This window comes from Macadamia integrifolia, chromosome 9, assembly GCF_013358625.1.
Source record: "Macadamia integrifolia cultivar HAES 741 chromosome 9, SCU_Mint_v3, whole genome shotgun sequence".
NCBI lineage: Eukaryota > Viridiplantae > Streptophyta > Magnoliopsida > Proteales > Proteaceae > Macadamia > Macadamia integrifolia.
In genome coordinates, this window is record NC_056565.1 from 21,386,378 (window position 1) to 21,409,576 (window position 23,199).

At 39.2% G+C, this 23,199-nt stretch overlaps 1 protein-coding gene across 1 annotated transcript in view; it reads right to left on the reverse strand.

Moving 5' to 3' along the window:
• The window catches only part of LOC122088137, an 84,376-nt gene that overhangs the window by 16,799 nt on the left and 44,378 nt on the right, over positions 1-23,199 (reverse strand). Inside the window, exons 16-19 of the mRNA XM_042657298.1 lie at positions 16,210-16,386; positions 15,900-16,088; positions 4,578-4,819; positions 4,342-4,488 (exon numbers count right to left, since the gene is read on the reverse strand). Coding sequence (XP_042513232.1) covers positions 4,342-4,488; positions 4,578-4,819; positions 15,900-16,088; positions 16,210-16,386 — 755 coding nt within the window. The remainder of the gene's footprint in view (positions 1-4,341; positions 4,489-4,577; positions 4,820-15,899; positions 16,089-16,209; positions 16,387-23,199) is intronic.

A 23,199-nucleotide genomic window follows, 5' to 3' on the forward strand; every position in this document is an offset into this window, starting at 1 on the left:
GAAAGGGCTTTGAGAAGGAATCAAGGAACAAGGAAGAACCAAATATCTAGGCAACCATTTTGCTCCGGCAGCAGTGAGTCTACTCCGACAGCGGTGAGTTTCATTCTTCATTGACAGGAGTAAAAATATAGTGGATGATCTTAGGGCTTAGGCACTCATTTTGGCATCATAGAGGTAAGTATAATAAATACTTGTATTTTTTTTATCTTCTTTTCTTTATTTTTATAATTTTGCGTTATAATTGTGTATTTATATTATATGTTAATATGCTATGATGATTGATGATTGATGATTGATGATTGATGATTGATGAAGATGAACTTAGTTTATTCACTTTATTGATTTTTTTTCTTGATGAATATCTTACATTGGTATGAATATGAACCTTTAATATTTATTTAGCATATGAGTAATAGGATTCAACTAGGATTTGAGCCAAATAAATTTGTTTTATAAAAAAATTACACAAGAACGCTTTAGTCAATAAGGCGACGCTTTATGCCTGCCTTATCGCTAAGGCGCTCCGAAAGACCCTCAAACGCCTCCGTCGCCTTACCGCCTTAAAAACTATGCATGTAACCTGCTTGGTCACCCCACTGGCACACTACGACATTCTTCTAGGGAGACCTTGGCAGCGACATGCAGGCATTCTCTATGATGGCGCCCGAAACACCATCAAGGTGAAGCAAGGAGGTCGTATGTACTTAATGAGGCCACACGCATTATCAGACATGCCACGTCGTCAATTGACTCCTACTCCAGTGGCACGTTAGCCTACTCTCCCTCCTTTTGGTGTTGTGTTCCCATCTTCTGCTTCGAGATATGTGCCACCTCATCAACAAGCTATAAGGGAATCTTGGAAGCACGACCTAACTCGACAAAGTCTAGTTTTTTTAAGACCAGGAGAGTTGATGCAGTTGCACGATGGACTTAGGAAAAAAAAATTCTTTTGATTTGATTTTCTTTTGTTTTAGAAACAATTTCTTTGAAATTAGTTAATTTCTAATTTTAGATTAGTTTCCATTTTAAGTTAGTTGTCATTAATTTTTTTACTTTTTTCTTTATATTGGACATGTAATCGATGGAGAAATTTCAGTTTTAGAGTTTTGAATAATTGAATGAAGTTGTAGAATTTGGGTTTGAATCCATGACTGCCGATCCCTCTTCCTTCCTCTCTGAAATCTTTTAATCTCTTCTTTTTCCCTTCTCCTATTTCCTCTCTATTACTTTCTGGTATTTTCCTTACCCTGTTCTCCACGATAGTTGCAGCCCTAGTTTAGAGGATCGATCTCCTTCTCCTTTAAGCTATTTAGGCTAAGACTTTGGTAGAGAGTTCCCTACCAGTAGGCGACACAAACCCAAGAGAAGCCCTTCCAAAACTTAGGTTTTGTGGTGATAAATCAAACCCACACTGAGATCTGAGTTTTTCCATTGTTAGATCCAGTTGCAGACTCAAACACATCAGATCTGGGCCATCGAGATATTTTGGTGCTGGATTTATGGAAGACCTGATGCTGCGACCCTTCGCTGGAAGTTTCAGGCCAAACTGAGGCCTACTGAAGAAGCTCTCTCAATCTGAGGTCGTCCCAATGTCCACTGGTTCTGTTCGTTGCTGAAGGTTGAAGACAACCTTCAAAAAGTGAGATTTTTCCCTTTTAATTGGCTGTTTCCAATACTGCCCCTCTCTTCTTCCATTATCTTCTATAGTCCCTATCTTTATTTCTAATTCCAGAATACCCCTCCCTCATCACACGTTATTCCTTGTTTGCCATTTACTAGCTTGGTGACTTATAATTACAATTCTGCCACTCATTATTAGAAACACCAAATTAATTCCAGAACTGAGTTTTCTTTGGGATTAATTCCAGATCTGTCCCCATTCAGCTATTTCACTCAAAAGGGGGTTTTTAAGTTGTGCCTTAAATTACATTACTGCAACTGGTTTGTTTAAATTAAATTATTTGTTAATTGTGGGCCCATGAGCGATCCGATTTCAATTTCTTGGAACCCGGATCCGCATCACCTCAACAGAAGCCATGTCTAGTGGGTCCCCTCCCTACTTCTCATGTATGAATATGATCACATTAAAGTCACCACACATTCCCCATGGCTGGGAGTCAATTTGGTTGGCAATCAGTCTAAGGTCATTCCAGAGAATGTCACGGTCTGCTATTCTGTTGGAAGCATAAACAGAAGTGAGGCAGAATTTGGAGCTACAGGTAATGTCAGAGAGATGGAAAGGTGAAGATATTGGGAAAAGGAGTATATAGGGGTGACACTGAGTTTAGTGTTGTCTCACAGAAAGCAAATGCAGCCATTGGGGTGGGAGGTATCGTTGGACAGAAATGACCAGCCAGGGGCGATGGCATAAGTGATTTTGGATAGGTTGGGATCTTTGACATGTGGGTTTCCAAGAGGCAATAAAAGGAGGACCTGAGATCTTTAATAAGAAGGCGCACAACTGCATGTTTAGGAGGGCAATTGTGGCCCCTGGTGCTCCAAACAAAACCTTGAGACATCAGTTACTCTAGGGAGACGGCTGCAAATGGTCCCAGGAGGCAGAACCAGTAGGATCGGCGGAAGGCCGAGACTTGCTTCTTCTTTGATATGCCCAGGGAGCACTGTTGGGAGGCTGGGATCAAGAGAGATCGGAGCCTTGGCGCAAGGAGGACTTGGCCGCAAGTTTGCACTTAGCTTTAGTGGGCGGCACACCTAGATTGGAATTTCCAGACAAAGAGGGTCTATCGGGCAAAGAAGATGGAATGGTTTTGCACAAAGCATGATCCAGATTTGAGTCCTTAAGGTGATGGGTAAGGGTCGAAGAATGGATAGATGGATTCTAGGCTTGGGGAGAGGATGGGGGCCCAAAATGGTTGGTCGTAAGTGAAGAGTTGGGACTGGGTTGGTTTAGGATGTCCGGTTCAGGGGTTTGGTCTAAGGGTTTAGGCCTAGTTACATTGACATTTGGACTATCAGTCCATCAATACTTTTGATACATCACACAAGGTGGAAATCTTTACTCTTCCTTTCTGTCATTTTAGTTATCTTATATATAGCTTTTTCCCCTTCTTTTTGTGCTTAGATTAATATATAGGTCCTCATATTTCTTCGAACTATCTATCACCACAATGTTTTTATTAGCTCATTTTTGGCATCATTATACCTCTTTTTATCTGCTGTCTCTTTAGTCCTTTGGCATGTCTTAAAACTAGCTTTCTTGGTCTTAATGGCTGGCTGTACCTCATCATCCCACCACCAAGTCTCCCTAGGCGCCTGACAACATCCCTTTGCTTTCCCTATTGGCAATCCTCTTTATATAAATCATCATCTCTTTCCACATCGCATTGGTGTCTCCCTCAAAATCCCATTAACCACGCTATTAGTATATGTACCTAAGGAATCTCCTTTTAATCTCCACCACCTTATCTTAGGGTACATAGGTTCCCTCATTTTACTTCTGCGCACTGAAACACATATCCAGGACCACCAATCTATGTTGAGTGGTTAACTCTCCCCAATAATATCCTTTTACATTAATTACAACAATGCATGCAGTGTGTTTACGAGAAACTTTAGAAAGTAACCATCAGAAGAAGCAACTAAATCCAAGAGAAGCATAAATAATTCAACTATTCAAGTAGATATAGTAAGTCCAAGAGAAATGGAAATAGTTCAAATAGTTGCACTAAGACTATCTTCTTCAAATTGCAACAGAGTACAATCATTAGCATAAGGAAATAAATAGATGAGTTCAATCACCAGAAAACCATCACTCCGTATGTAACTCTTATAGGACCATGTGTAAGACATTCAATGTCTTTATCCATAAGCTCTAGAACATCAAAGTTTACCAAGAACTTAATGAGATTTCTCTATGTTGAAAGCAATTTACATATGCAAGGAAAATGTATAGAATTAATCTTCTTCCTTGTGTGGAAGAGGAGGGGGGGGGGTAAGGAACAATGAAAAAGAACTTCCATTATGAATAAAAGAAGAGAAAAAAATGGAGGGGCAAGAAAACAAATGAATCCAATGCAATTTTGTACCAAACATAACTTACACAACTTGCCAAAAAGCATTATCTTCAGACAGTTTATAGATATTGAAGACTCAAATAACTAAATGGTTAAATGGAGGAGGAATAAACAAGGTTGTTATCAAGTTTTCTAATTTAAGATAAACTTTTAGGTTTATCTACTGATTGGGATATTATATATATATATATATATATATTATTTTTATTTTTTTAATTAGGAGATGCATCTATTCATCAAAAGAAAAGGTGGATATAGTCACAATATCTCATCAATGAGGAATTCATGCAATTTCAAGAAAACATACCTTATAGGCCCTATGGGTAGATATTTTGCTCTTGGAACATAACAAAACAAGGAAACCAGATCAAGCAGCTTCTCGTGGGTCTCGTAAAGTTTCTTAAGCTCATCATCTGTCCACTCCTTTTTTGCATTATCGTGATTCCGTATTTCCCTGAATATCAGATATTGATAACATTGCAGGGCTATACTATCAGATTGAAATTAAATATCTTCCATGTAAAGAAGTATCGTATCTCTTACTTGATCAGATCATCTTGTGCTTTGTACATTTCATCAAGAACCTTTAACATGGGACTAATTAAGGATCCAAGGCCGGTACCACTGGCCCCCTGATCTTCTCCATTACTAAGATGCATTTCTGAAAATTGAGATTGTACCCCACCCTGCGCTAACGCATGCAAGAATTCATAGATCTGTAGTCTAAAAGGCTCACCAGACCTGATAGCCATGGTAGCAAGCGCTTGAACAGAAACTATGCGAACCTGCATTGGCATCCATGGAAGAAAAGGAATAAAAAACCATTTGAAAATAATAAATAAGACTTAGCCTGACCGTTAAGAGGTACAATCAGAAGCCATTCCACCACATCAGCTCTGAAAGGTCATGTACAGTTCAATTAGAACTAAAACTAATTGTATATGTCGTCGGTATCACCATCTAATCAATGGTTAATTTTCAGTCCAATCCGACTTAGCAATGTGGCTAAGAAATACTTCAATTTTTTTTAAACTTTTTTTGTAGAAATTGAGCTGTTGGAAATGCAGTTCAATATTCTATACGGAATATGGGGTCTAAAAAACTTCCAATAGTCCAGGATCGAATTCTGGTTGAGATCAAAAGTTCAACAGTCCTATGAATCACTATTGATATTAAAAACCAGATATCCACGAAGCTTAAATTTCAAGCCACAAGTAATAACTGAGAGTACACTGCATAAATTGATGATCAGATCCGGTATCACCGATATTCAGTTCAGCAAAGCAATAGTAGCAACAAACAAGTATAATAGAAGAAACCACATAATGATAGGATGTACCAAGGATTAAAGTATCGGTATCGGTCTGCTAAATTTAAGATACGTATCGGAGATACACTAAAGAAGCGCACATAAATGGACAGGATTTATACACTTTTTGCATACAAAACAGTAAGAAAAAAAAGTTATATATAATATGTATCATGCATAAACACTAAAATGGAGAACAACATACTAAGTGACAAATTTAAAATGATCAAAAGGATAAGGTTTCTTACATGTAATAATAGTCTATTGTCGACTTTTGAAGAAATTTTAAAATCTATGAACAAATTGATGTAATAATTCATGTTTGATGCAATGTTTTAGTTTGTTTTACCTAAATCTACTCAAACATAGCAAAAAATAAATAAAACAAACTTAATTGTTTGATCTTTCCATCCAACTTTTTATAAAAAAATATTACTAGAACATTGCAAAAGGGATGGCAACAACTTGGGCAATCACGACATGAGATACAATGTTCAATTTTGCGGAAGGATCAACACACTTGGCTTGTTGCAAGGACAAACAACATTAAATGGAAATGATGTCACTAGTTGTTGTGATGATTCTTATAGAAATTAAGAATTAAATGGAATGGAGAATTCAAACACTTACCTGGCTACAAGGCCTTTGCAAATATAAATTGGAGGAGATGACCAACATGAGGACGCCATAATTCATGACAAGGAGGATATGAAAGAATGGTAAATCAAGATTGCGAAATCTGTTGGGTAAGTGCAGTCATGCTTCAAATTTTGGAAAATTAAGTATTGCCAACAAGAAGAGCAACTCTGTTTTGAAAGTGAAATGGATATTGTAGATATGTAGCAATTTCGTATCTGTGAGTATCGATAAATATTGGTTGTGTATCGATGAGTATCGACGAGTATTGGTTTGATACGGTTTGTATACGCATGTAATTTAATTGGTCAGGGCTCAATTGTACGTATCGAGTATTGGTACGCATCGATAAGTATCGTACAATACGGTACGATACACTTTGATACTCCTCGATGCATAAATTTTTTTTTAAATACATGTATCGCATTGGTGTATCAATGCCGACCGACACCGATACAGTACGATACATACCGATAGTTTAAACCATGGGAGGTATTATGGAAGAAATCAACAAATCAATGGAAGGATAAGGAAGAGAATTAAAGATCAATAGTAGCAGAAAAACTAAGACTAAGGAGAAAATGTAGGGGAAACTTCTTTTTGATAAGAATGGATTAAAAGAAGTAGGAAGAAATCAGATCTGGTTTACCAATCTCGTATGCAAACCTTAACAACTACAAAACTCTTAAGAAACTCAACACTCAATTCATGCTTAATTGATAGGGATGCTTATATATATATATATATATATATAGCCCATTAAATTCCTAATTCCAGTCATATTTTGGACTCCAGATCACTCACAAACTGAATAAAGTAAATATACTCAAAACAGAAACACTTTCTACCTAATAAGTATCCTAATCTAATTTTTTTTTTCTTAGGTGAATAAGTTATTCATTACCAAAAGGAGAGAAAGATACAAGGAGCCCCAGAGATTAGGAGACAAGAATAACAATACGAGAAATACAAGAAACAGACAAAGCAACAAAGAACCACCCCAATACGCAGATGGGGTTTGTGGTGTCAACACATTTGGAGTGGTTAAAGGAGACCTTACCAAGGTTCACGATATCGGGTTTTGACCAAGTTTCGACCCCTGGGGAGACCGAAATTTCGATCGAAACCTGGGAAATTTCGAGGATACCGGGGGAATTTTTCCTAGTGTAGTAGAAACTTAGGTTTCGACCCCCAAACAGTGTTTTTTTTTTTTTTTTTTTGTCTGATTTTTTGTGCACATCCTATTTTAAACATTTCTAATACATTCACATCATTAGTTTCATAAAAAAAACACATAAAGTCTTATCTGTGTGGTGAACTAAAGGCTCGGTAATCATTACGCTAACTTCTTGACTGAAATATGTTATAAATAAATGCATTTTAAAAAATAAAAAAATAAAATAAAATAAAATATATATATTAACATGCAAAAAAAATTCGGCCACCGTGAATGTGTAGATTGTGTCCTCCTAAGTAACATAAAAATTTACATAATTCTACTCTATTTATAAGTATATTCTATAAAAAAAAAAATGATTTTTGGGGAAGTTGGGACTTACTTTTTCGGTCCAAGGTGTCTTTCTTATGTAGATGAAGCTAGAACCACCCTTAGATTCAACTTTGTTAGGCAAAAAATGAAAATCTCCACTGTTTCCCCAAGTTTCCCACTCCTAGGAGAAAAAACTAAGGAGAGAAGGTTGAATTCTGCTAAAGAAGGCCTGAGTTTCTTTTCAAACTAACTTATATAGGACCTGGTTCAAGTCGAACCAATTGATTTGGTCAAAATTTCCCATGTTTCAGTCGAAACATGAGAAATTTTGTCGAAACATGGTCGAAACCTAAAGTCACAGGACATATCGTTTCGACCCTTGGGATACGGTTGAAACCTGCGAAATTTTGTAGGTTTCGACCGAGTTCTTGAACCATGGACCTTACTACGGATCAAAAGCTATAGTCCCAAATCTATTGGAAAGATCTAGAGTTTAGAGTCAATTTTTTCAGATTACAACATCATCCAAAACCTTATCCCAACTACATGGAGATTCCAAGCAAGGACGAGCACAAGGATCCATACAAAAAGATTGACGAGTTATGACTAATTATACAAGTGACGGCCATCAACCTAACGCACCACTACAAATCAGCCACAGGCTAATGACAACAGACTATAATAACGTACTGGCTATCCACATAAGGTACCATATAGATCGGCCACGCCAAAGTGTCCTACATGCATTATGTCCACCACAAAGACAATCCATCACCCAATCTACTTTAATGAAAGGAGGAATGAGATAACGAATTCTTGACAGCCCCGCTAAGCACGAAAGTAACAAATCGAACACACAACTCCCCATTGAAAACTATGTAATCATCACACAACTCCGCAATTCTTTTTGAGAATGCACTCCATCCAAATATAATAGATGGTGGCATATAAGGCGAGCTTGCCATAACATCATGCATAGTCATCCCGGCAAGAGTAATGACCACCCAAATCCATTCCCTTAGAAAAGCCAAAATCCTCCAACTCGAAGGCCAACATTTCACTATGAGCGCTTTCCATACTGAAGAGGAGAAAGGATAAGTAAAGAAGAGATGATCGACATTCTCAATAGCACTCCAGCAAAGGCAACAGGATGGGGAGGTAGGGATTTGTCTGTGAATGAGGAAGGACTATGTAGGGAGGCAGATAAAGTAGGCCTACCAAATAGTGAAGCAATGTCTCAGTGGATTTGATCCTTAAACCAAACTAACTTGTGCCAAGGAGAGAAAGGGCCACAAGTATTGATGAGGTCCCATGCCGACTTGGAACTAAAGAGGCCAGAATAGGAACAAGACCAAACAACAATATCTCTAGAAGCAATGTCCCTTTTGGGGATAGAAGGAAGAGTGTTCCAGATTGCAACCGGGGGGGGGGGGGGATATAGAGGGCAGAGGAGCCCAATCACCATTAACGAAGAATATTTACAACAAATCAATCCTTGCTAAAGCCTATACAATAAATGGCTCAGGATCCGACTAAGAGAGAACACCCCTCGGGTGCCAATGGTCAAGACAAGGGCAAGTAGAGGCAAAATCATCAATGAATGATGTAGCGGCCCATAAGAAAGGGGCGGAACTTCAAGATGTTTCTCTACACCCAAGAGTCGTCAAGAGTAGAGTGACAGTCAAATAAATTCATTAAGAAGCAACCCAGAGTAAATTCAATCCACACAAATATTTTTTTTCAGACCAACTTGAGAATACCAACACTGTTGACCACTTTAATTCTACGCAAACCTAGCCCCCCTCTTCTTTGGGTAGGTAGGCTGAAGCTCAACTGACGGGGTGGAGGAATCTAGTAGTGTCATAACCTTTTAAAGGAAGGCACAAATGAGGGATTCCAGCTCCTTGGTGATGGACTGAGGTAGCATACCAGACCAATAGATGTATGAGGACTGGAGGAAAAATTTGATCAACTCAAGAAAATCGGCATAAGAGAGAAGCTTGCCATTCCAAAATTGCGGCCTCTTTCTCAGAAGATCTAGAATAGGAGTGAAGTGATGAGCAATCAACCTAGGAGGGATCAAATGTAAGCCCAAATACTTGACCAAAAGGCATCCTATCATGAACCTGGTCTTCTAATGCAAGAGACTTGTCAATATTGGAGACACTCGTCAAAGTTGCAGCCTCTTCTCTTGCAAGTGGCACTTATCTAATCCAATTCAAACTCTCTTAACTACTAATCTCGTGTATTGACCATACCCCCACTTTATGGGCTTTATGATTAAGAGCCAATCCAATACATAACCTAAAATTAATCCGCTCAAGGCCCATAGAACCCATCTAAGACCCAAAAGAATGTGTATCAAAGCCCAATCGACCAGTCTTGACTGCATCAGTTGAAGAAACAATGTAAAAAGCCCCACAAGACAAGCCATATTTGAGATGGGCCGCCAAAATTGATGTGTTCAATCCAGAGAATTTATCATCGATCCAATATCTGAATGATAAAATCATTCCTCAATCTGGCAGAAATAGTTGTTGAGCCTGAGACCATTACAACACCATCACTACAAGAAAAGTCTTCCCAATTCCCACATAAGATTATGTTTTTGTATGCATGTGTGAGTGTGTGAGTGCAACCTCTTGATTTGAGCCATCACAGAGAAGTAGGGTTTAAAGTATCAGACCGTATCGTATCATATATGTCGATACATATCGGTATCAATATGATAAAGTCCAATACGATACTTATGTTTCAAAAAATGTTTGTATCAAATGACAAGGTCTGATACAAGTTGGAAATCAAAGAGATTGGGGTTAGAGATGGGGGAGAAGTAGAGAAGAGAGGCAGTAAGAAGATGGAGAGAAGTTGAGAGGAGAAAGAGAGTGAAGAGTCCAAAAGCATGGTAGAGCAATAAGCTCTTCTCACCTATATTAGGTTCAAAGTAATTAAGGGAAATTACTTAGTCCTCCCTAGGGAGGTAAATGAAAAAAGAGAAATACAACTTAGGACAACATAATGTAAAACAGTTCCTAAAGTACACCAAATACATAAATTCTAACACTACCCCTCAAACTGGAGAATAAATGTTATACATTCCCAACTTGCACAAGAGGATTTTGATCTGGTGAGGAATGAGTACTTTGGTGAAGATGTTTACCAATTGATCACTTGTCTTCACAAAAGGTGTACAAATTTTGCCAGAGTCAATCTTCTCTTTGATGAAATGCCGGCCCACTTCAATGTGCTTTGTTCTATCAAGCTGCACTGGGTTATGTCCACTTCCGGATTCAGATTTCCTACTACTGAAGGAAAGGTGTGTCAACTGAAAAAGGCTCTCTATGGTCTTAAACAATCATCAAGAGCTTGGTTTGACCAATTCAAACAAACCATGTTGGGAAATGAGTGTACTCAAAATCAATCTAATCAACTCTATTTACAAAAAGGCACAATGGCAAACTTACAGCTTGCATTGTTTATCTTGGTACTCTAAAATGTGGGGACTAGAAATGATCAAAGAGGTACTCTAAAATGCTTTTTGGCAATTGAAGTATCAAGATCTAAAAAGGGGATCTATTTTGTCAAAGGAATCATATGTTGGATCTCCTAGGTGAGACGGATATCAGGTTACAAATCCAAAGATTCCCTGTTGATCCAAACCACAAATCTGGTGAAGAAAGTGGACATCCCATTTGATGCAAATAGATATCATATCTTTCTCCCACTCATCCAGATATAGCAAATATTATTGTTGTCGTTGGTTAGTTTATGCATGCCCCCAGAACTAGCTACATAGAAGCAATGTATCGCATTCTAAGGTATCTGAAATTAAGTCCAATAAAAGGTTTGTTGTTCACCAAAACAATCACTTAAGGATAGAGGCATATACAAATGCAAAATGGGCTAGATCGGTTGCTGATAAAAGATCAATAACGAGGTAGTGCACCTTTGTAGGTGAAAAATTACTGAGTTGAAGTAGCAAGAAACAGTCTATTATTGCCTGATGAAGTGCCGAAGTAGAATTTGGAGTCGTGCATAAAAATTAATGAGCTACTGCGGTTGAAGGGATTAATCCAAGAGTTGGGTTTGGAGCATGATAGTTCTATGAGGTTATATTATGATAATAAGGCTGCTATTAGCATATTTCACAACTTCACCGCTTGGTGAGCTATCACTAGTTGCCTTTCCACGCAGTCCTTCCTTCTCTACAAGCACATCAAGGTGCCTTCTTCTAGCTGCCTCTATTGGAATACCACAGAGGACGTTGATCACCTCTTCTACTCCTACCCTTTCTCCTCAACAATTGTTGGCCTTCCAGAAGACTTCCCCTTCCCTTTTGTAGAGAATGGATTTGGAGGGACATGACTTTTTCTAGTTCCTTTATCTATGACACTACCGAAAAACTTGCTTTTTGTGCCACCATCAATCACATCTAGATGGAGCATAATCTTAGAATATGGACTCTCAACTCTCGCCCCTTTGACAAGATTTGGAAAGCCATCTCTTTTGATATCTGCCATAAGCTTCCCTGCTTAAGTTTGAAGCCGGTCAGAGACTCCCCAAGGAACAGGCTCATTATTGTCTCCTGGGGCCTCCCTCAAACAATTGTCTCCCCCCTATTTAGTGTTGAGCTTTTTCCTGCTGTTGGAATCCCCCCTGGGGCGCCATCCCCATTGTATCCCTTTTATCGAGGGTCGTCAATGGGTGATCTCTCCACCTTCCCTTGTCCCTTGTATTTAGTTTTTCCCTTTCTACGATAATGAATTAGTTATTCATCCAAAAAAAGGCTGCTATTAGCATATCTCAATCCCTTCCAACATTATCACGCCAAGCATACCTAAGTTGATCATCACTTTATCAAAGAAAACATCAGTCTAGATGTATCTGCACAAACTTTGTGAAAGCAAAACAATTGAATGATATGCTGATAAAAGAAATTAATTCCACAAATTTTAAATTAGTTCTTTGTGTCAAGTAAAAGAAATTAATTCGACACATTTTCAATTAGTTGTTTGTGTCTGGAATTCTTGTACTTGTTTCAAAGATTATCCTGCTCTGACATTTATGGTCACAACCCGAAGGAGAAATTTTGTGAGGACTGTGATGGTAGCAGAGAGCTTGGGCCTCAGAGCGCATCATTGATCTCATCTAGTAAGCGGGTGCGAGGGCGTAGACCCTATGGTACGGTATGACCCAACCAGATGGATCGACCTGAATCTATTGTAACGTATGTTAAGGACTTTTTCATCTTTTCACTTGCATTATGGCTATATGTGAGTGCATAAATGGAAGGTGTGGGATCTAATTTTGACTTAATCTCTCTCTCATTCTTTCATCAATAGGACATGTGGTGGGGGTGTTGGAATGCTAAATAAGGGAATTTTGGCAAGTGTATATCTAAATTGTACCTGTGGGACAATATGTTACTATATAGGGGTAAACATGAACTTCGTTTTTGAGTTATTAGTAATATTAGAGAAGGGAATTGATCTTCCCTCTCAAGCATTCTCCCATTTTTCTCTTCTCCAATTCTTTTCTTTTTTTTTTGGCGAATTAATAAATGCATTAAAAGAAGGGGGAGGGAAAATATATCCCCTAAGGGAGATTACAAACCCTATAAGGGTAACCAAAGTCCAAAAGGACAGCAACCAAGGCTCAGTGGGCTTGAGGAGTGGAAGACATGTCACAAATGACATGTCTAAAACAACACAAGGGCCACAAGGCCAAAACTAAGAGTCGGAAGCCCAACAACCTACAATTCAAAAGCCCACATAGGCTGAATAGGAACCCAGAAGCCCAAGGAGGAGGGGGCAAACTAGGAAATTTGGAGGTAGGGTTGCACCAAACCCTACCAACAGGTCTCAACATTTCAACTTCCAGCTATTAAGATGTGAACCGGTGTTCCGGCGGAAAAGGCAGGCACGACGGCAAGGCGCAAGCCTTGAGGAGGGCCACGGCCAAATGTGAATCTGGCCTCGCGAAGGAGACAGCAGTGAAGGGGGGGCACCGGCCTTTCGGAGGGTATCGGCGAGGCGGCTATTGGCCGAGCATCACTGGCAACCTTACAGGTTGCAAGCCATGCAAAGAGCTTACCAAAATCATCCGGGACAACGTTGGTCTGCCATGGATCCAGAAGAGAACATGGCCAGGTCAGCGGCAGCGAAGCACACTCGAGCAATGCAACGACTCAAGTATGAGCGCCAACAAACCCAGCGAGCATCGGAGGAGGGGAGGAGAGGGGAGGAGGAGCCAACGAGTCATTTCGGGAGCAGGTCGGAGGAACGGACAGCGACTTAGCTGTGCTCAAAAAAAGTAGCAACTCGAGGAAGAGCAGCGATAGGCCTAGAGCTCGCCGGCGGAAGGAGCCAGTGATTCTAGTAGGGAAGATCAGGAGGATCCCGACAAAACCATCATCAGATCAAAGACGGTAGTGGAAAGAATGGGGAGGCGGCTAGGGTGGATCACGACCTCCCGGACATGTGAGACCGAAGAAGAAGAAGAAGAAGAGCAGAGTATGCAAGGGAGAGGGAGAGGATGAGAGAAGAAGAAGAAAAGGAAGGATGGGGAGGAGGAGGGAGGGTGGGGGGAGCAGCCCGGCGGCTGCTCCAAGCGGCAACAATGATAGGGTTCTTCTTGTTCTCGCGAGCATTAGGTCAAAGTGAGAGTGAACTTAAATCGTTGAACCTGATCCAATTCTTCATTTCTCCTTGTTCCATCTTCTCCTCAATCTCAGTCTGCTTACTCACTTGTATCAGTCGTTCTCCACTAATTATCAAGAAAACTTGACTAAATGTGCATTAGTACTTATGTACATAGTTGTCACGGCGCCAAGGCGTTGGAGGGTTGCCTATGCGCTTAGGCGACAAGTCACCTGCCTTAAGGCAAACAAGGCGACCAAGTGTTATTTTTTGTTTTCCTTCTTTCAAACGTTATTTAGTATGCTTCATATACCTTGTATCTAAAAATTCAACATTAAGCCACATCAACCCACAAAAAATTAACATTAAATCATGTTAAAGCATAAAAAATCGACATTAAGTCACATTTAAGTCATCAAAAATCAACATTTAGAGAAATGCACTTGTAATAATAATTTTGACTTGTCAAGTGATTTAATTTTACATGAGACTATTTTTTTTTTGGATAATTAAATAAATTTATTGCAAACGAGAAGAATATACAAGGGAGAGAGGGGGGGAGGCCAACCTGCCCTAGAAGAAAATACAGCACTAGCAAACATAAAGCCTTTGCACAACACCACAAGAGCCCAGCACAAAACAAAACTAAACTTAGGGATGGGGGTGGGAGGAAAAGTAGAAGGGGGATACCCTAGGAGACAACAATGAGGTTGTTCCTTGGGGTATTTCGGACGAGTGATGACGGAGGGATCTCAGCTGGTAGCTAACATCAAAGAAGATGGTTTTCCAAATCATGTCAAAGGAGCAAAAGTTGGAAGTCCATCTACGAAGATTTCTCTCCATCCAAATATGGTTCATGGTGGCACAAAAAGCAAGCTTCCCAACAGTACCACAAATAGATGCCCCAACGAAAGTCATATCGAACCGGACAACGGATCTTGAAGGCCAGCACTTCAGAAGTACTCTCTTCCAAACAGGTAGAAAAGGAACAGGAGAAGAAAAGGTGATTAATATTTTCATTTCCATTCCAGCAAAGACACCAAGAAGGGGGGATTGGAATGTGGCGGTAAATGAAGTAAGACTGCGTAAGAAGGCAGTTGGAAATCATGCGCAAGGCCATAAAGCTGTGGTAGGGGATGAGGCCTTTGAACCAAATGATGTTCCTCCAAGGGCTAGAGAGATTAGTTAAATTTGAGTTGTAATGACAAAGTTATGTTCCAGTCAAACTTATTTTAAAGTGCACGAATGCTATTAAAATCGCCTAAATGAAAATAATTTATGACCATTAAGATAAAGATTATTTTTACCGGACTTTTGCTTTTTAGCAATGTTTTACCATGATAAAATTTATAAAAATTTCAGAATTGAGAAAAAACCCAGCATTAGAAAATTGAAAATCGCCTCTACAACCAAAAATCTAGGTTTTGTTCTTGGACTGGGGGGTTGTCTTTTTATCTTTTTGGAATTTGATTTTTAAACTATTTTTATTGGATTCAAATAGGGGGTATTTGCTTATTTATGAATATTATCTTAAGTAAAGACAGATATTTATTTAAATGATATTTGGCATAAATAAGTGCTAAAAATATAACACAATATGTAGTTCAATAAGGCGACAGTCACCTAGGGCCCAGGCAAACTGCCTAGATGCCACTAGGCGACCCCTTGACAATTATGCTTATGTATCAAATGGATGAGCAACAAAACTATAAATGATACGACATGAAAACACACAGAAAACTGAAAGAGACAGCGAGAAGAGAGAAAGAGAGAAGCTAAGTGTAAATGCATACCTCCCAGCTCCCACTGAAAGCACACCTCTGAAGCCGAGTTAATGCACCAGCAAGAGTAGGATTACGAGAGCTGGCTGCAGCCACCATTTTATCAGCATCTAACATCATTAATGCAGTACCAGGAGGGGTTGCTGATTCCCAAGCATATTCAGATGCAGCATAATTTGCATTTTCTCCAAGGAACCATACCTGCATATATAGTCACTATAATATTGAATAAACACCTCAATGAATACTACAAGACACGAGCTTTCTTTTCAGACGTTATACTAATTACACAAGAAAAAAAAATAGTGAAGATTATGCTTACAGCTGCCTGCACTAATCTCTGCAATGCTAGTGCTGCTTTTGGATCAGATGCAGACACCCTATCCACAGATGTAAGTCCCGACATTGATCCAGGCTGTGGTGGTGGTAAATCAAGAACAATTGTGACTGCTTCCAAGGCTGTATGTTTCCCATCTGGTCCAGCTCCAACAAGGCATGTCTGGAATATAAAATTCATGTATAAGATCCATATAAACAAAAATTGGTAAGTGCAGTATCAACGTCAACAGGTTACAACATTATAACAGAGCACATTTCCTATAAATTATACTAATATCCTTCATATGTGTAACTTCCTATTTGACAATTAACCCAACTGAAAGATCAATCGCAAGAAGAATCTGACACTTAAAAGGTTTAGCAAAGTATGGAAAGAGATGACGAAGATCAATACACAGCTGCAACTAGATAATTTTACCCTTCAGCTAATATAGACCCATAATTGCGAACGATTCATAGCCTAATTAGAAAGCATCACATGACATGGGTTGATTTTCATGAACTTCAGATACATTCAGAGTAATTGAAATTAGAAAGAGATTAATTACCAGCACGATTCAAAAACACCAACAATGAGAAGTTTCTCAAGGAAATTCCAAAAAGAAAAAAAAAAATTGCTACAGAGATTGAGGTAATAAAGGAAGAAAAGATCTACAGATGTCTAGATGCTCATAAATGCCAAAGGCTAGGACCAACTCATTCCCCATGTCCCAGCACCTACAAATGGGATTGTACGTTATGGCCTTTCCACATTAACAAGCTGGCTCAAAGTTTTGTGCTCCTACTCTAGCTGTCTTTTCATCACATACTTCATTAGAAAGCTTTTCAAAACTTCCGCCAGAAAAAGTAAAATTAGCTTCCTAATTTCCAGCAGTTTTTGCTTATTGTGATGACTCTTCAACCTCGGAATTTGAAAATTGCACACAAGTTACCCTAAGATATTGATTTGTTGCACACTTTGTCCACAACATGGTTGAGAGGAAATTGGACTAATAAATCATGTTCTTCCTAAACCCAATACCATCCCAGAACTACTTGAAAAGCATCCAAAGTAGCAATATTGCACTTGGAATCATTGTGGTCACATTCACATGCAAACTCCATAACAAAGCTGCCTTCAAAATATCCAGAGTATATGTGATCTAGGGAATCCATCACATACAAGATCTCCCTAAATAACTTCATCGGATTCAGATTCCCTTCATGCCTGTCACTGATAAGAACTTCAATTGCCATACCAGATGGTAAAAAAAAATCTGGCTACAAAGTCAACAACCATATTCTTGGCTCTGCTCTAATATCAATTTATGTGGGTACCGAGAAGCACAAAATAGAAGAGAATAGATATTCTTTCTACTTCTAAAGAATACAAAATTAAAAGGGAATTCAATTAAAAAAAAAAAAAAAAGAATTAAAGGAAGAAGGGGAGATAATTATAGGGTCTACAACTAAGATAAGGTTTAAAGCAAGAAACAACTTGCACCAGAAACTCAAGGACTAGAACCAAAGGGGCAGAAAGAAGAGCAATAACTCCACTTAGATACTCCCACATCACATACAGTGCCTACTTAATACATACATTCTTCCCAGTAACACAACCTTAATAAACACAATTATTCTCCCCAAAATCACAACCACCCAGCCACTGATGGAGATTCATCATCGAAACAGACTTGTTTTATTAGGAATAAGCCTAGGGTTGGGTTTCATACATGTTGGGCCTTTGATCCCATGTGTTTTGAGTGTAATAGGCCACTTTCATGGGCCTAAAACTAGGGTATAATGGTTGCATACGGGATTAACTGATTTATTTCCCGTTACATTAGTTTCCTTTATAGTTGGGTTCAATTTAAGTTATATTTGTTTTCTCAGGAGTCAAGTCATTAGTAGTTGGTTTCCTTTTTCAGCTAGTTCTAATGTCAGTCAGTTCCTAATTCCAGTTTTTAGTAAGTACTGTCTTAGGAGACTAAATTAAGGTTTCCTTTTAAGGAACCTTCTATTTTGTAATTCCCTTCCCCATCAATATTATAAATAAAGAAGAGGAGACTCGTAAAGCTCGGAACGATTTTAATAAACAAATTAATGGTTGTTGCTATTGTCTTCTCCATGAAGAGTTGTCTTGTGTTTGATTAAGGCTGATGGAATTGGTGTTTGATCCAATAGACTCTCTGCAGTGGTTCTTCTTCTTCAAGCTATCTTCTTCTTCTTCTCCTCTCAACCATGCAAGAAGTTATAGATCAGTCCATGCACTACAGGTACTTGAAACTATTCCCTCCCTCAGTTCTGCCCAGAAATTCAGAAGCATCTATTTTGGTGTTTGGCTGCCTGAAACAGTTTCAGGCATCAGAATTGGCTGAAACTAAGACCGATCATCCTTCCCATCTAGTACTCCACTCAACCCAATTTGCTAGTCATTATGACCTGTAGTTTGTGAGATATTCAAAATCACCCTATCCTTGTCCTTGAGTGATTTTTACCCAATTTACAGACTTGAAACCAGAATCGGTAGTGCAGTCCTGATCTCTGTTGTTTCCCATGATATTTCTTCATGTTTATGGATATGTTTAAAGAACTATTCCAATACCTAATATACCCTTTACAGTTGGTTATATTCTGATTTCAGAAACCTTCACTTCTGGAAGGAATCGATAGCCCTGATTTCCAGAATTGATTTCTTCCTTAGTTCTGATCTGTTTTGTATTGCTGTTCTACCTTGGTTATTGGTTGTTCTTTGATATGTATCCTGCGGTTTGAGATTGGATTGGCCTTTCCAATCCTAGTTCTACATTAGCCACACCTTATAAATTAACCTCTTCACTCCTTCAAAGGCTTACATAAGTGGGGAGAATTTACAAGGCCCCGAGGGGAAAAAACCGAAAACAAGACGCTAAGAGCAAAGGACAAAGCACCAAGAACAGGGGGCTGTGAAATGGAAGAGAGCAAAGCCCAGGACATAGGAATGTGAGCTCTGTTCCTTGGGGAGTCCCTTACATGAAAATGGGGGAGCAGAGAGAGCTTCGAACGAACATAAAGAAAGATGGCATTCCAAATTTTGTCACAGGATCTAGAGTAGGAAGTCCATCTTTGAAGATTACATTCCATCCATATGGTTGATAGTAGCGCAGAAGACAAGCTTCCCAGTAGTGTCACAGATGGAGTGTCCAGAAAAAGTCATGTCTACCCATAACCACTCTTTCTGAAGGAGGAGAATGCGATGACTATGGGGCCAACAATTAGAAAGAACTTGTTTCCAGCAAAGGTGGAGAAGGAGCAACTGAAGAAGAGATGGTCGGAATCTTTTATCCCATTCCAACAAAGGCAGCAAGCTGAAGAGAAATGAATGTGCCTGTAAATGAGAAAAGGCTAGGTCGGGAGGAGCTAGAGAGGGCTCTCCAAGCGTTGAAGTTGTGACATGGGATATGTTTGAACCAAGCAATTTTGTGCCAAGGGGCAAAAGGTTTGCGCAACCGAATCAAATCCCAAGTTGAGGGGGAGCTGCAGGTACCTGAAGAATCGGGGGTCCAGATAATTCTATCACCTCTAACCATAGTTATTAAGGCGCTGGTAAGGCGTTAATGCGCTCGAGAGAGGTTAAGGCAGTAAGCCGCTTTATGTTGGGTATGAAAGGCGACCACCTTATGCTGTAAGGCTTTATAAGGCGCCTAAGACGACGCCTTATTGGATTTTTAAAAAAAGATTTGTTTTTACAGCTGATTTATGAATATTGCAAAATAGACTTCATGATTGGCTGGTGCATAAATTTTGATGCACATGAGATATACTAGATCAAAAGCTAATGACTTAAAACTCTACCAAAAAAACACAATATTCTCTCAAAACCCCAAATCGCTCCATAGCCAACGGGGAAGCACTCCAGCGGTCCCTCCTTCTTCGATTCTTCTCTGGCGGCCTCCGGCGAAGGTTCCTTCCCCTCTTTCCAGGTATGTTGTTTATTTTTTTATTTTTCTGATTTTTCTCATCTTCTTTGTGAGTATTTTTTTTTCTCTCTTCTTCTTTCTCTCCCTTCTTCTTCTTTCATCTTCATCTATTCATCAATCTTACGACTCTCAAGTCTTAATAGTTTTTTCTTTTCTTTTTTTTTAACCTACGGTGTGACCGTGAGAGTCGTAAGACTCTTACTGACGTAGTACAATCATTCCACACCCTTACCGTTATTCCCCTTCTTTCTTCTTGCCTCATAATTCTTTTCTTCTGTTTATTCGATTTCTCCTTCCTATACTTCCTCAATCGTTTGGAATTTTCTGTATTTACTAGTTATACTCTGTTTTGATTGGTAGATTGGACAGAGGGAGAGGAATTTAATCTCCCTCATTTCTGAACCTTTGGTCCTAAAGTTCGGTAGTGTGTTCAAACAAAGGGGCAATTCTGGTTGTGTAGTTTGGGGCCAAAACGCAGTTACTATGAGAAGAACCAGTTTCTTCAAACACAGCTGATTCCTGTTTTTCCACAGGGTCTGCTTTCCAGAAATTTATTTTGCAGATAGTGTCTTCTCTTTTGACTTATCGTGATAGAGACGTTGTGTGTTTCTCTTTCCTCTTACGTTAGCTGTGTGTTTCTCATACCTAGCAGTTGAACATTATTGGGATTGATCAAAGTAGGGCCCTTACATATTAGTAATGAATATTTGTATATTTAAAGTCTTCTTTTCTTTATATTTATAATTTTGTTTCATAATTATGTATTTATATTATATGTTAATATGTTATGATCATCATGATGATGATTGATGAATGGTGATTGATGAAGATGAATATCTTGCATTGGTATGAAGTATGAACCTTTAATATTTATTTAGCATATAAGTGGTAGGATTCAACTAGGATTTGAGTCAAATAGAATGGTTTTATAAAAAAATTACACAGGAATACTTTAGTTAATAAGGCGACGCCTTATACCCGCCTTATTGCTAAGGCGCTCTAAAAGACCCTGAAACGCCTCGGTCACCTCACTGCCTTAATAACTATGCTCTGACCTAGAGGGATGGGCAGGAGGAGTAGATGTCGAAGAGTGGGGAGGAAGGGATTGTGGGGCCCAAGCACCATTGGAGATAATATATGTTACGTTACTATAGTATCTCTGACAAGACCAGAAGAGTACACAGCTTTGGCTCCCACCACGGGGAAAAGAACTCCAAAGGGGTGCCAATAATCAAGTCAAAGGGAAGTCGAAGAAGTTTGAATGCAAAGATTGTGAGACCAAGAGAGCAAAAAAGAAGAAAAAGATGATGGGAGAATAGGGTTGAAGAAGAAAAGGAAGAAGGAGAGAAATAATGGTAGAATGTTGTGTTGAGAGAATTGTCTCTCTAACACATATATTGTTTCGCTAATATATTAGATGGAATTACATACACCTCCCTAGGGAGGTAAAAATGGAAAAAGTAGAATTACAATATACGAAAACAAGTAACATAACTAGTTCCCAAATTACCCTTCGAACCTAATCTCTAACACTCCCCCTCAAGCTGGAGAATAATGTCACGCATTCCCCGCTTGGACAACGAAGTACTGAACTGATCATGGAGGAGCTCCTTTGTGAAGATATCAACCAGTTGATCTCCAGTCCTCACATAAGGTGTACATATGTAACCAGAGTCAATCTTCTCTTTGATGAAGTGTCCATCCTCTTCTATGTGCTTTGTCCTGTCATGTTACACAGGGTCGTGGGCTATGCTTGTGGCGGCCTTGTTGTCACAATAAAGTCTCATACGTGCCTCAGTATCAAATCCCAACTCTAGGACCAGCCTTCTCAACTAGAAGAGTTCACACTCCATGAGCCATAGCTCTGAACTCTACCTCTGCACTAGATCGAGCCACCACAAGTTGTTTCACTCCTCTATGTGACCATGTTACCACCAACAAATGTGTAATATCCTAACGTAGATCTCCTGTCAAAAACTGAACCAGCCAATCTTTATCAATGTAGCCTTCTATCCTCAAGTGGTTATTCCTAGTATAAAGCAGTCCTTTCCCTGGGGAGGACTTCAAGTACCTAAGGATGATATAGACAGCATCCAAGTGCCCACTCTTAGGGGCATGCATAAACTAATTCACCCCTCCCACTTGCATAAGTAATATCTGGACGAGTCAAAGACAAATAGATAAGCCTCCCAACTAGCCTCTGATATTTCCATGCATTAAGAAGAGAGGGTCCACAATCTTCTCTAAGTTTATGATTTCTCCCAATAGGAGAACCTACAGGTTTGACCCAACATTCCTGATTCTTTCAATAGGTTTAGTACAAACTTTGTTTGTCATATATATTTATGCCCTCCCTGGATCTAGACATTTCAATTCCCAGAAAGTACTTTGGGAGCCCCAGATCATTAATTTCAAAACGTCGGGCTAAGTAGGTCTTCAACCTGGCTATCTCAGCTCTGCCATCTCCAATCACTACAATGGCATCAACATAGATAATCAAGGTTGTGATGGTGCCATTATCTTGCTTAGTGAAAAGGGTGTGGTCAGTCTGACTCTGAGAATAACCATTCTTCAAAATAGTTTGTTTGAACCTTTCAAACCATGCCTTTGAAAACTGTTTAAGACCATATAGAGCCTTCTTGAGGAAACACACCTTCCCTACAACTGAAGGGAACTTAAAGCCGGAAGGAGTTTGCATGTACACCTCCTCTTCTAAATCACCATAAGGAAGGCATTCTTCACATCCAATTGATACAAGTCTTTATTTTCTACCAGATGAGAGAACCCTTATGAAGTTACGTTTAGCCACAGGAGGAAATGTCTCCTGATAGTCAATCTTATACACTTTGTTTTATCCTTTTTGCACCAGCCTTGCCTTGTATCTCTCAATAGTACCATCTGACAAGTACTTGATTGTGTAGACCCACCTGCATAAGAGCCACCATTTCCTCAATCATGGTTTGCTTCCACTTAGGGTCAAACATAGCTTCAGTAACAATTTTGGAATAGAAACAGAGGAGAGGGCAATAGTAAAG